This window comes from Pelobates fuscus, chromosome 12, assembly GCF_036172605.1.
Source record: "Pelobates fuscus isolate aPelFus1 chromosome 12, aPelFus1.pri, whole genome shotgun sequence".
Taxonomy (NCBI): domain Eukaryota; kingdom Metazoa; phylum Chordata; class Amphibia; order Anura; family Pelobatidae; genus Pelobates; species Pelobates fuscus.
Window position 1 is genome coordinate 110941461 of NC_086328.1, and position 14167 is coordinate 110955627.

At 40.0% G+C, this 14167-nt stretch overlaps 1 protein-coding gene across 1 annotated transcript in view; it reads left to right on the forward strand.

Moving 5' to 3' along the window:
* Nucleotides 1–14167, forward strand: part of OTOG (otogelin) — a 211484-nt gene that overhangs the window by 64378 nt on the left and 132939 nt on the right. The window contains exons 14-21 of the mRNA XM_063437518.1: nucleotides 862–994; nucleotides 1951–2128; nucleotides 2820–2944; nucleotides 3323–3535; nucleotides 4605–4770; nucleotides 9405–9479; nucleotides 10366–10409; nucleotides 10659–10812. Of these exons, the coding sequence (XP_063293588.1) occupies nucleotides 862–994; nucleotides 1951–2128; nucleotides 2820–2944; nucleotides 3323–3535; nucleotides 4605–4770; nucleotides 9405–9479; nucleotides 10366–10409; nucleotides 10659–10812 (1088 nt within the window). The remainder of the gene's footprint in view (nucleotides 1–861; nucleotides 995–1950; nucleotides 2129–2819; nucleotides 2945–3322; nucleotides 3536–4604; nucleotides 4771–9404; nucleotides 9480–10365; nucleotides 10410–10658; nucleotides 10813–14167) is intronic.

The following is a 14167-nucleotide window of genomic DNA, read 5'->3' on the forward strand; positions in this document are numbered from 1 at the left end:
GTAGCCATGGGGCCAAGTATCCCTGTATTCCTTGTATTTATGTGAAAAGGAGTATGTGAGTTCCTACAGGATTCTAATGGAATTGACTTTTGTGATCCATTCTATAATGGAGGGGGCCCTAGTTTGTTTCCATTTGGTTGGGATTAGGCTGTTTGCGGCGGTGATCAAGTGGTTGGTCAGTATGCGCTGGTGTTTGGCCATAGGGGTGGGGTATGTCATGAGTAGCATAACTTTCAGATCACAGGGTAGCCTACGGCCTGTGATGCAGAGTATGAGGTCTGTTATCTTACGCCAGTACTCCTGTATTATTATTATTATTATTATTATTATTATTATTATTATTATTATTATTATTATCATTTACTGCTAGTACTGGATATTAGAAACATATTTTAAGAACATGTTAACCAGCCATGACAAGTTATATAAAATATAAATAATATGTATTGTAGAAGATTGAAAGAGCAAACATTAGTTCAAATAGGGAATCAGAAACATAGACCAACTCAGCTATTTTACCCTGAGAAGGACAATGCTGGCACAGAACACTGCTGAGCATCTCAACTGAAATAAAATCTGCTTCACTGATGTCAGCTCTCTGTTCCCCAAGAATGCATTTAGCAATGTATTTAGATGTTTCCACATTCCATTTTAGAGATCCTAAATTCCAAAGCTGCTGATCAAACTCCATATAATTCCTCTAGGGGTTCTTCATCTGCAGTATTCCCTTGCTTAGTAAATCTACCCTTTACATTTTTATTTACAGTGAACGGGCAGACACAACAAGAATAACTTTAGGAAACTTGCATTGCCCCAGGAATCTTTATTACTTAATTTTTTTTTATTATTCTTTTTATGCAGAACCTAGATGGATCTTGTATCCAGTCAATAAACATAATTCTCAGCCATGACCCCAGGAAGCAGTTGACCTTGACTCATTCTGGAGACGTGCTGATGTTTGACCAGTATAAAATCAATCTGCCCTACACAGACGGTATGCTGCATAATCTTCTCATGTTTTGATCTTCAGCCTTATATTGAGTTTAGTTTGTTAGAGAAACGATGTGCATGGTCAAAAGTGTCCAATTATTTTAAACTATGAAACTATAAAATATAAATATATATTCAGAGTTTGTGATATGAATGTAACAATTATGTAATCTAGTGATAGTATTATTTGGCCAATGCATTAAATGCAGGTCATGTCCACTCTAAGAAATGTACATTGGGAAATCAGCCTTACACTTCGTCTCAGTTTGATAAACAAGTACCATTACATTGTATTATTGTCACTATGTCAAAATAAATCTGCCAAATAAAGGATCACTATAGTGTCAGGAAAACAAATCGGTTTTCCTGACACTATAGTACCCTGAGGGTGCCCCCACCCTCAGGGTCCCCCTCCAGTGGTGCTGAAGGGGTTAAAACCCCTTCAGTTACTCACCTTATTCAACCGCCGGGCTCCCTTACCTCTCCTCCCCCGCCGATGTCAGCTCCCCTGTCTGACGGCAGCGGAGCGGAATGCGCATGCGCGGCAGTGCCGCACGCGCATTCAAAGTGTCCATAGGAAATGCTTTCTCAATGCTTTCCTATGGACGCTCTGCGCAAAGGAGGCATAATATGCCTCCAGCGTTGCAGATGCGCCTCTAGAGGCTGGCTTAACCCCAAATGTAAACATATCAGTTTCTCTGAAACTGCTATGTCTACAGCAGGCAGGTTTAACCCTAGAGGGACCTGGCACCCAGACCACTTCATTGAGCTAAAGTGGTCTGGGTGACTATAGTGTTACTTTAAGTAATAGTTTATTGAAGTGCTTTAAGTTCTTTCAGGAGAACAGGAACATTATAAAGAAACATATATAAATATAAATTTTGAGAGAACAGCAGAATAAAATGCTTACATACATTAACAACTACCCATGTGCAAACATGTTTCATGTTGTTTCCACAGATGTTTTTGAAGTTAGAAAGTTGTCCTCTATCATTCTTCATGTGAAGACAAACATCGGGTTACAACTGCTTTATGACTGGAGTGGACTCAGGCTTTATCTTAAGCTAGACGGAAGATGGAAGGATGATACAATCGGACTTTGTGGAACCTTCAATGGAAATACAGAAGATGATTTTCTGTAGGTACTCACTAGGTATATTTCTTAAAGTGGATTAGCATTTTGTTATATTTTAAATTTTAAACAGAGGGAAATACATGTGCCGAAAGGTTTCTCCTTTTCCTGTTCTGCCTATATGTCTGGTGTTTTTAGAATAGATATGTAAATGTAGGTATTATTTTATTCCATGACTTTCTCATTCTGTAGGCAATCTAAGGTAAAAATTTGAATTTTATTTACCTACCAGAAAGCAATCTTTCATTGACTTATAACATATGTCGCCTTCGTGACTAATATGAAAATGGCGGCAAATCACATGATGTCAGAGACACTATTGCCCATTGCTTTAATCTGTTTTATGTTGGGTTTTTTTGAATACCAAAATCAAGCTGTATTCAGGTTTGCATGGAGATGCTATGATCAGAATTAATATTCTGGACACTTGCACAACAGACATTTCAGTGGTGAACATGCCTTTGGGGAATTTATATTAAAACATTGGTGTCATTAAAGGATTGATACCACAATGAAAGGGGCTGTAGTTACATGGTGCTTGTAGTTACATGATATGATGTAGATCCATAACAGCAGCACTCAAAGGGTGGTCAGCATATTGAAATTTTAATTTTAAGTTGAAAGTTAATTTTAGATTGCTAGAACTGGTTCTATTGACTGAATGAACATTCCTTCGTATTTTATTTTATAATAAAAGATCTCCTGCTGGGGTCCCAGAAAGTACACCACAGCTCTTCGGGAAGGCCTGGAAGATATCTTCAGCGTGTGGTTCTGAATATTTCCCATCTTCCTTGGATCCATGTGATGTGCATTTACAAGCTGGTGAGAAATAATAGCACACAACAATCTGCAATGACTTCATTTATGAACATTCTGCTCTCCAGCTGTTTTCAAAGCAATCAAGCTTAAGTGTCCATCGCTGCCAATGATGCCAATAATCGTATTTTCAACTCACTCCTTCTCTCTCTCTCTCTCTCTCTCTCTCTCTTTATTTATCTTTCCTAACTGGTTTTATCATTATTAGCTAATTTAAGCGGGGCTCTCTCCACCCTGAGGTTCTGTCTCCATTGCCTACCTGCCATTTTATACACCATTGTAAAACTGTGACACATCATTCATTTGTTGGTGCTATATAAATGATAATACTATATCATAATACATAAAACGGTATAATAATGTGATTCATTGTGTTTGTGCCAGCTTCCTATGCAGCAGAGAGTTGTAGCATCCTCACCAAAGAGTTGTTTGCCCCCTGCCACTCGTACCTGAGCCCCGTGTCTTACTACGAACAATGCCGGAGAGATACGTGTAAATGTGGCCAAGCTTGCTTGTGTTCTGCATTGTCACATTATGCCCATCAGTGCCGCCGGTTTGGAATAATCATTGATTTTAGATCCAGCTTCTCAGACTGTGGTAAGTATATTTCATCTTAAAAAGTAGTACGTAATGGAGTGGATGGTTGATGAATACATTGACATCTTCAATATTGTTATAACAAGATTTTATCATCAGAAAGAAGCTACAGTCTGATCTTACGCACCATCGTGCTAGTTGACACAGTGATAAGCAGACATAAATCGGATATTAATACTTTGATTCCCTTTGTGTTCTGGATTTTATAAACAAAATGTAAAATTGTTACCCTAGCTTCGCCACCAAAATCATTTCATTATAAAACAAAAAGTAGCATTTATTTGAAGCCTAAAATTACTTCCTTGTAAAAAAAGAAAGCACACAGTTATTTTGTGTATAGCTTGCTGTTTAGTGCTACTTATATATTTTCAATTGACACAATTGCAATTTTTAATTAATGTTTTTATCTTTTACAGTAAAATTGATGGTGGAGGGGAGATTATATGGTATAATACATGCAATATTTCAGACAGAGTATGTTTGGCAAAATAAAATTAATAAGATAAAGTAAAATGGTCAAACATCCTGCTGATGAGTATTTGTTAGGAAGTTTTGGGAATATATGTTTCCAAGCCCTCCAGAAGAATTCTTGCATTACTTCTGTGCTATGGGAACCAATTAATCAGAGTCAGATACACTTGTTCAACGGATCTAGAGTCAAGGGTGAGAAAAGTTGAATAGTATACACTACATTTAATCTTTTTTTGTCACTGCCTATGCAGAGCTCGTGTTGGAAGATATGTGGGTAATCAAATTATTGTGTGAAAATATGATGGCTTACATAAACATAATGTAAAATTGCTAGTGTTATTGTTCTGGGACTATTGCCAGGAGATATGATGGAAATGTAAACTGAATGTCACGCAGGCTAATTCACTAAAGTGAAACTTGTCAGGAATTCAAAGAGAATTTTAAATTTAAGGCAAAAATAGCCTAACTGGAAAAATTCTTAAAGTTAGCAATGCATCCAGTTTAATTATTTTTGCCTTAAATGTGAAATTAGCTTTGAATCTCAAACAATTTTCACTTTAGTAAATATACCCCAACAATGTTACTTTCCTCCTTACAGTAATATTGTGTGAAGATACAATGGAATATGGAACTTGTGTATCTACGTGTGGCCAAACTTGCCAAGCTCTGTCAATGCCGGAAGCCTGTGATGAAGATTGCGTGGAAGGCTGTGCTTGTCCAAAAGGAATGTTTTTAGACATCAGAACAGACAGATGTGTAGAAAGGTAAGATTTACCTGGGTTACGTAAGGGAAGATATTATAATAGTCATCTATCGAATGCATTTGCCAAACTTCAGAAGTAAGCCTTATACACCCAAACAAATGTTTCAGGAAAAACCCTTCATGTGCCAGATGGCAAACATACTTTGTGAAGAGTTGTACAAACCTGCCCGGTTAAAGAGATCATATACGTTTGTAATGACAAACATTATAAACACATTATAAACAATTATTTTTTAACCGTTAGCGCTAATGTATTTGTCATATGGCAAATAATGGGAGGTAAATGCTAATAAATATTAAACACAATTAAACATAATTATTAATCAAGTAGATGTTTTTTGTTTAGTGAATTTTATGATTATGCTAAAATATTAGCAAATAGATCATTTAGAGGAGGAATAGGCCACCTTCGGCACTCCAGATGTTTAAGGACTACATAATGCAAAGCATCATGGGAGGTGTAGTCCAAAACATCTGGAGTGCTGAAGGTGGCCTATGCCTGAGAGTTTTGGCTGATTTGGTTACATATACATTGCATGTTTTGTCTGTGCACATTTTTGTTCTAAATGTTTTACCATAATGTAATTATATTGTTTTTGTTTATGAAGTTAATATTTTCAATTATTTTTACAATTATAGCTTTTTGGTATATGTACCTCCCTGGTATGTCCAAAGGCACTATTTCATCAGCTATAGCTCACTGAATTTTTTAAATTTATTTATTTTGTAATTAGAAGTTTTGCTAACTGAGAATTTGTGCTCGCAGAGATGTATTTTTTATTTCAAGAGTACATCCTTATGCACGGTTCTGGAGTTCACTTACAGAGTTACTAACTAAATTGTAAATTGTCAGGAATTCAAAGTGAAATCAAAATGAATTTAAAATTGTAGCATTAATGTTAGTGTTCCTTTAATGATTAACAATATGCGGTTGAGTGTCAAGTAGTTCTATAACATGTTTCCATAAAATTTGATGCTGTTTATAAAATTATTTTGGTGCTATATACTGTATATCAGTGGTTCGCACACTTTTTTAGGTTCAAGGCGCCCTAATATTTCAGTATTTTTTTAAGGCACCCCAAGTCAAAATTTCTAGGTTGTATATCTGTACAGCGCTGTGGCATTTATTGGAGCTATTGTGTAATGTACAGTGTTGGGATTTGAATGGGTGCTTGTATATAGTTTGTGTTTTAATACAATGCGTTTGATTGCAGGGGTGTGTCTGAATGTAATGTTCACTTTTAGATGTGGATGTACATTTGTGTGAAGTATTTGTGTTTGAGTGAAGGGGTGTGTTTGTATATTTTTGGGGGAGTTTGAATGCAGGGGTGTGTTTGTATGTAATATTTGAATTAGATTGCAGTAGTGTGTTTGTATGTTGTACTGGTGTTTGACTGCTTGGATGCATGCACACACACTACCACATACATACATACTTACACAGATATACATGCACATTAACCCACAGATACATAGATACACACACACATAGATACACACCAACACATACGTATACACTGACTTATACACACACACCCTGACACCAAGAGGCACATACACATGTGCAGGGCCATTTGAAGGAATTTGGGGGCCCCAAGCAAAACAGACATGGAGGCCCCCCCAAAATCCAACCCCACCCCCACATGCACGCTCAAGGTCTGGGCCCCCCGGCGCCTGCAACCGGGCCCCCCCCCGAGTCCGCCCACAGGGATGCAGTGTCTGCAGGGCCGGTGGAAGGATTTTTGCCGCCCTAGGCAAAAGTAAAGTTTGCCGCCCCCATGTGACATCACAGTGCCCCACCCATATGATCTGCCATGTTAACTAACACAGTGCTGCAGTGCCGCCGTGTTTACAATAAAAGGCCTGCAGGGACAGGCTATAGACACCAGAACCACTACATTAAGCTGCAGTGGTTCTGGGGACTATAGTGTCCCTTTAATGTGAGGTAAATTAGAAATTAGTGCCACGAATAATATACTAGATTGCCTACTTACAACCAGATGAGGATGATGATGGGCTTCAGCTGCCGTCTGGCTCCACTGGTCTGGTGTAGAACAGGCTCTCTGGAGGCGGTTTGTAACTGTGGTCACAAAAATCAATGTTCTGGGAGAACGGGAAGCAGCTCCATTTTTTGAGGGCCATTTACACAGCTCAAGGTCTGGGTCCCAGGGTTCACCTTCATGTTCCACCAATGAGTTTGTTCACAGGGTGTGTGTGTGGGGGGGGGGGGGGGGGATGTCCTGATGTGTGTAAGGAATGCATTGTGTGAATCTGTGTTTGTATGTGTAAGGGCTGCAAGGTGAGTTTGTGTATGTATGGGATGCAGTGTGTGTGTCTGTAAGGCAGTGTTTCCCAACCCAGTCCTCAAGGCACACCTACCAGTCCAGGATTTAAGGATTACCCAGTTTTGTCTAAGGTGTTTTTAGAAAAAAAAAAGAAAAAAACACCTTAGACACAACTGGGTCACCCCTAAATCCTGGACTGGTAGGTGTGCCTTGAGGACTGGGTTGGGAAACACTGCTGTAAGGGATGCACTGAGTGTGTGGAAGGGGTGCATTGTGTGTTGCTGTGTGTAAGGGATGCATTGCTTGTGTATGTGTGTCTGTGTGCAAGGGGTGCATTGTGTGTGTGTGTGTGATGGATGTCAATCTCTCCCCCTACCCCCGTCAATCTCCTTCTTCTCCCCCCCTCTCCAATTTCCTTCTTCTCCCCCTCCCTCTCATTGCCTTCTCTCCCCCTCCAATTTCCTTCTTCTCCCCCTCCCTCTCATTTCCTTCCTTATCCCCCCTCCAATTTCCTTCCTCCCCCTCCAATTTCCTTCCTCTCCCCCCTCAAATTTCCCCCCTTCCTCTCCCCCCTCAAATTTCTCCCCTTCCTCTCCCCCTCCCTCTCCCTCTCCCCCTCCCTCAAATGTCCTCCCTTCCTCTTCCCCCTCCCTCCCTCAAATTTCCTCCCTTCCTCTCCCCCCTCAAATTCCTACCTCTCCCCCCCTTCAAATTTCCTCCCTTCCTCCCCCCCCAAATTTCCTTCCTCTCCCCCTTGAAATTCCCTCCCTTCCTCCCCCCAAAATTTCCATCCTCTCCCCTTCAAATTTCCTCCCTTCCTCTCCCCCCCCCAAATTTCCTCCCTCCCTCTCCCCCCACTCCCTCAAATTTCCTCCCTCCCTCTCCCCCCCACTTCTCAAATTTCCTCCCTCCCTCTCCCCCCACCCACTCAAATTTCCTCCCTCTCCCCCCCACCCACTCAAATTTCCTCCCTCTCCCCCCCTCCCACTCAAATGTCCTCCCTCTCCCCCCCACCCACTCAAATTTCCTACCTCTCCCCCTCCCACTCAAATTTCCTCCCTCTCCCCCCTCCCACTCAAATTTTCTCCCCCCCCACCCACTCAAATTTTCTCCCTCCCCCCCACCCACTCACTCAAATTTTCTCCCTCCCTCCCCCCACCCCCACTCACTTAAATTTTCTCCCTCCCTCGCCCCCACCCCCACTCACTTAAATTTTCTCCCTCCCTCCCTCCCCCACTCACTTAAATGTTCTCCCTCCCTCCCTCCCCCCACCCCCACTCACTTAAATTTTCTCCCTCCCTCCCTCCCTCCCCCACTCACTTAAATGTTCTCCCTCCCTCCCTCCCCCCCACCCACTTAAATTTTCTCCCTCCCCCCACCCCCACTCACTTAAATTTTCTCCCTCCCCCCCCACCCCACTCACTTAAATTTTCTCCCTCCCCCCCACCCCCACTCACTTAAATTTTCTCCCTCCCCCCACCCCCACTCACTTAAATTTTCTCCCCACCCCCACTCACTTAAATTTATTCTCTGTCCCTGACACCCGGCGGGCGCGCGAGGGAGCACTCTCTCTGGCTAAGTGCTTCCTCTTCAGCTCCCTCGCGCGCCGCGTACTGATGCCGGAGCCGGAAGATGACGTCATCTTCCGGCTCCGGCATCAGTATGCGGCGCGCGAGGGAGCTGAAGAGGAAGCACTCAGAGGAGAGTGCTCCCTGGCGCGCCCGCCGGGTGTCAGCTGGGCCAGCCTCTGGGGGGCCCTGAGGTGACCGGCTGCTGGGCCCCCCAGGAGAAGAGGCTGGCCCAGTGGGTACATACCGGGCCCCCTGCGACCCGGTATGTACCCACTGAATGTGGGGCCCGGACGATCTGAGCAGTCCGGGCCCCCCAGGACCGCATTCCCTGATGGCGGCTCTGCTTGGGGCCCCGGGCCAGCTCGGGGCCCCAAGCAGTTGCTTGGTTTGCCTGTCGGGTAGCGACGGGCCTGCACATGTGTACGCTTAAAGGACTGCGGCACCCGACCGGCCACTGCTCAGCAGTTATGTTTCCCGGTGCTATAATCATAGCACCGGGGAAACATTCTGGCGCACCCCTGTGGGCACACTGTTTGGGAACTGCTACTGTATATATTACCTTGGGAATGCAAACTACATTTCTCATTAAGCTCAGCCTGCCCTTAAGGGGGTTACAATGCCATGCATATGATAGATCGAATGACACAATTTTTGAGAAATACTGACAGGTTTTGGTTGAACTGACTGCAGCGTAGTGTTAACTGCCAATAGTTAGGCTCACATTTAGCCGAGCTGCCTCTGACTCCATGCTGATGGTACCTTTTTATGCTATTTTACAGGAGTGAATGTCCCTGTTACTTCCAAGGAATAGACTATCATCCAGGAGAAAATATAATTACTTCCCTAGGCAAATGGTAAGAAAAATAAGCACTTAATGAAGAGCAACAATTTAGACTGAAAATAATTGAGATGCTGTGCCAATTGTAGTACTCACATTTTCTATGTGATAATTGGAAACTTCTGCATTGCCCTGGTGGCTTAGAGAAGCCAGGCTTCGGGGGCCAGGAGAGACTATGCTGTCAAATGGACTTGGAGATCCAGTTTGGCCAAATTTGGGCTGATGAGGTGATCAGTCAGATTCCCAAACTCCAAGCTGAAATGTACTCAAATCACACACTAATCAAAATGTGCAATGTCCGAGCATGCTTCTCATTCTGAATCACGCTTGTGGTTCCAAAAAGAGATGATTAGTATCTAAGGGACAGTCACTAAATGTTGAGTTTATTTAAAGATCAAGTGAGAAGTGACCAAAAGAGAGAGAAAAAAGTGGAGCAGGAGAAAATCTATATTTGAATATTATATTATGTGTATATTGCTCAGAATTGCATTCATTGGCTGAGAGCGGTCAGCTGATGCTGTCAGCCAATGAATGGCTGGTGGGATCAACGTCATGCTTCGGCAGCTCTGCAGAAGCCAGATGTCATCACTGACTAGAGAAGACACCAGAAGCCCACCTGGAACCCAGGGAAAAGGACAAATCATTTTTGTTTGTGCATTTACTGGGAAAAAAGGCCAGTTGACTCTGGAACTGTAATGGTCATGATACTTGGAGTAACTCTTAAAATATACATAGACATTAGTTCATGCTAAAGTGAGACTTGTTTGACATTTTCATTTAATTATGGGCAATTGCCTAAAAATTATAAACATTTTACAGATTGAAAGTTGTAGTATATTTGTTTCATGTATTGTATATTTCATGCAAAAATGTCTTATAGTTTTATATGTCATTTATCACAGCCACTGCACTAATGGAACAATGAACTGTGAGAGCTATGATGTTGGTAAGGAAACAGCCAAATAAATGTTCTATATTAACATAAAATATAGTTCACACCTGTTATTGTAACTGAAAGCTTGATTCTTTTGTTAGTTCTTGTGGAAATCTCGAAGTTGTTTTTCTTATTATTTCATAGTTTTGAAGAAAAAGTACTGGTGTATTGTAAGAGTACAAATGTTTTTTTAAATATGCAGGTAATTATTAAAAAACATTATTCCATCTAACAAGCTCTGGGTCTTCTCTCCTTTCACAGTTAATAATTGCCCTGTTGGTCAGGTCTATTATAACTGCAGCAATCCAGCAGAAGATGTGGAACTGAGTCAAGAGCGGACGTGCGAGAACCAGCTTCTTAATCTGACTACACCAGCTCATCTTCCTTGTATTTCGGGCTGCGTTTGTCCTAAAGGGTATGTACAGTTGTCCAGAATGGTCCAGATTTGACCATTCAGAGATTGACAAGGAGAAAAAAAGGAAGATCTAGATATTGAGAGTCAGATTGGTGCTGGGTAGGCGGACAGTAGACACATCTCCTAGAACCCCGCACCGAGGTGTCATAAGTATATACGGAACATAGAACCTTTGTTTAAAAAATGGCACTAGCTGCTCGGGTTAACCATCTGGATATCGCTGTTATTGATGATCCAAAAGAATTACATTGATTTCCAATTTTGCTGTAAAGAAGCTGTGTTATCATTATTGACCTTGAAGAGTTCCTTTAAACAACAATGTACTAGTACTGGTCATACAAACTAATATTCTCTTAATTGCCATTCTTTTTAACCTGACTACTAATGTTAGACCCACATTTTGATATATTTAGAGTCTAATTTGGTGTAATGCAAGTTATCAATTTTAATTACTTAAATTACCTATTTGTTTAAACAACCCTTGATTTGATTCCATGTTTATATGCCTGTGTTATTTCAGGTGTTATAAACACCTAATTGTAGTGAAATGAAAATAAATTGCAAAGTTTAAGATTTGTAAAAATTCTCCAACTTAACTGTAGTCACATTTTGTTTATATAGTATTATTTTTTACAATGATTTTATTCGTTGTTTTAGTAGACAGCTGAAGAGCACAGTGGGTGTCAAGGTTATATTACCGTACACCCTAATAAACTCTCCCTAAAATGAAGTACTAAAGTAACAAATGAATTAAATATTATTTATACAATAAATTGGTTGGTTTATGTTAAGACGGATAAGAAATAAAAGCACAATGATACTATTAAGTTACGTAGATTAATGCGAGGGCCTTCCATGAAGATTTGGCAACAATTACCATTTAGTAACTTGCAAAGTTTTCCAGATAAGAGCCTTTGGCAATCGAAACAATATATATAGGGTTCCCAATATTTAAAAACAAAACAAACAAAAAAACATGCTTCTGATGTGTGTTGTCTATACTGAAAGTCCTCAACCTAATCTATTCGTATCCTAAATTATACAGCTAGACATATAGTCAGATACCTGGACAAGACAGAGAAAGACAGATGGACATGCATATAGATGGACAGACATACAGTCAGACGGACACATAGTCAGACAGATAGACAGATAGGTAGAATGATGGACAGACAGATAAACATACCATACATGCTTAGTGTAAAATGTGTGACAGTCAGAGGATTTCAAGGTATTATTAACATCTTTTCAGTTGAACTGCAGAGAATCTCAAGGATGTTTTAACTTCATTGATCGACAAACATTTTTTGTTTAAAACACAATGTATAAACTGCTTTATAGTAATACATTGAAAGAAAGTCGTACACAACTAGCATTTGCTATCTACAGTGCTATTCGGGAATATGTACGAAGAGTATTACATATGCATTATATAGACATTTCTATTTATTCCTTCATCTTTTACAGAGATTTTGAGGGGATAGAACTTTAGGCACTATATGGCCTTATACAACAAAAATAGTGAAAATTGATTTCTACATATTTAAATACGGTAAATTGCTTATGATTATTTTTAAGGAACATGTTTCTGGAAACATAGTTTTCTAAAAATGCTAGCAGATTAAAAAAAAACATTTAAACATCTCCTTACGTGTAAAGATAAACAAATGTAATTAAATTTAAATAGTAAAAATGTGCATATTTTATTTTAGATATCCCTGAACAGCAATCTATATATACAACAAACAATATAACAAAATTATATTTTCTAACTATGCAAACAATATGTTTCAAATAAATGTTATCTGATATTTTAAACAAAATGATTTGGTAGTTAAGAGGTTAAAGATAATTGGGGATGAAACCGTATAGCTTAAAATGAAATAAAATGGAAAGTATTTTACTAAACTCGGAATAATTCATTAAAAGAAATCAAACTGGAATCAAAGATATTTGTCCCTTTATTCTATTTTAGCTCTAAATGGGCAGCTCTTTTCTTCACAATTCCTGCTTTACCAAACAAACAAAAATACTTTAGTTATTATTTTTTTTTCTTTTACAATCCTCTCCCATTTCTTTCTCGACCCGAGATATTTTAAGTCTGTTTATGCCGTATGCTGTAAACAGGTGCCGTGCCAGATCAAATATCTGGTAAGGAGCTTAAACGGATTCCTTGAAAATCATCACTTTTTAATTTACTACCAGATATAATAAAGGTTTTATGTTGGCTTCTAAATTATTCTAAAACAGAGTAATTTTGCTTAACAATACTCTGGAAACCTGGTATAGACACAGCATTGTGCAAAACAATTCACAACGGCCACAAGCTCTATCTGTAACTTTGTCATCGGTGCACGGTACGCCGACGAGATGATGGGAAAATGGCCATAAAAATGCTTCTCTCTCTATTCCCTAGTTCCACTTGAGCAACATTTTAATTTGCAACTGGGACCTATTTAGCCTTGAAACTACATAAAGCCCCAAGACTTGGCCACAGTTGCTGTTTTTAAGAATGCTATTTTTATGAAACATTCCTGACAAAGAAAAATTCTGTCGGCAAAACTCATATAGACTGCTGGAGAATCCTATAGAATTGTAAACACAATTAAAAAAATATATACCATAAAGCTGTGTAGAGAATATTGTGCCTCATCAACAAATCAATTTCTGTCAAAATGTGACCAGTTGCAGGAATACGAAGAGCTTCTGGCTGTCACATCTTGCCATTTCCATCAGACATCACTAGCAACTCATGATGGAAACAGGCTTCTCCTAATGTTCTGTACTACAGATGTTTTGGTGGAATCTATGGACAAGTAGAAAAAAAGAGGAATTGGGGTGCACAACCAGAACATGCATTTCATAGCAGTGGTGCTGCTGTGAAGAGCACAATATATAGAAAATACAGATTAAGGGAACAGCGCACACAGAAAAAAATGTTGTTTCAAATTTTACGAGACTATTTAAAATCACCTATCTTAGCAAACAAATATTGGAATTCAGTTACACATCATATGACTGTATAATTTTAAACTCACCACCACTTCACAGTAGACATGTGCAATTCGTTTCAGTCCGAATTTAAATTCAGACGAATTTCGACAATTCAGACATTTGGATGCTTACGAATGTCCGAAGTGCCGAATTTCAGAAGTGCCGAACCGAAGTGCCGAATTTCAGAAGTGCCGAAGTGCTTTGGATTTCTGAAAACTGGCAAAACAAGAGAGGGAGGAAAAATGATGACAGGAATCTACCTCTAACCTTAACCCTTAGCCCAACCTTTCTCTAACCCTAACCCTACACCTAACCCTAGCCCTAGGGGTAGGGTCAGGGGTAGGGGTAGGAGTAGGGTTAG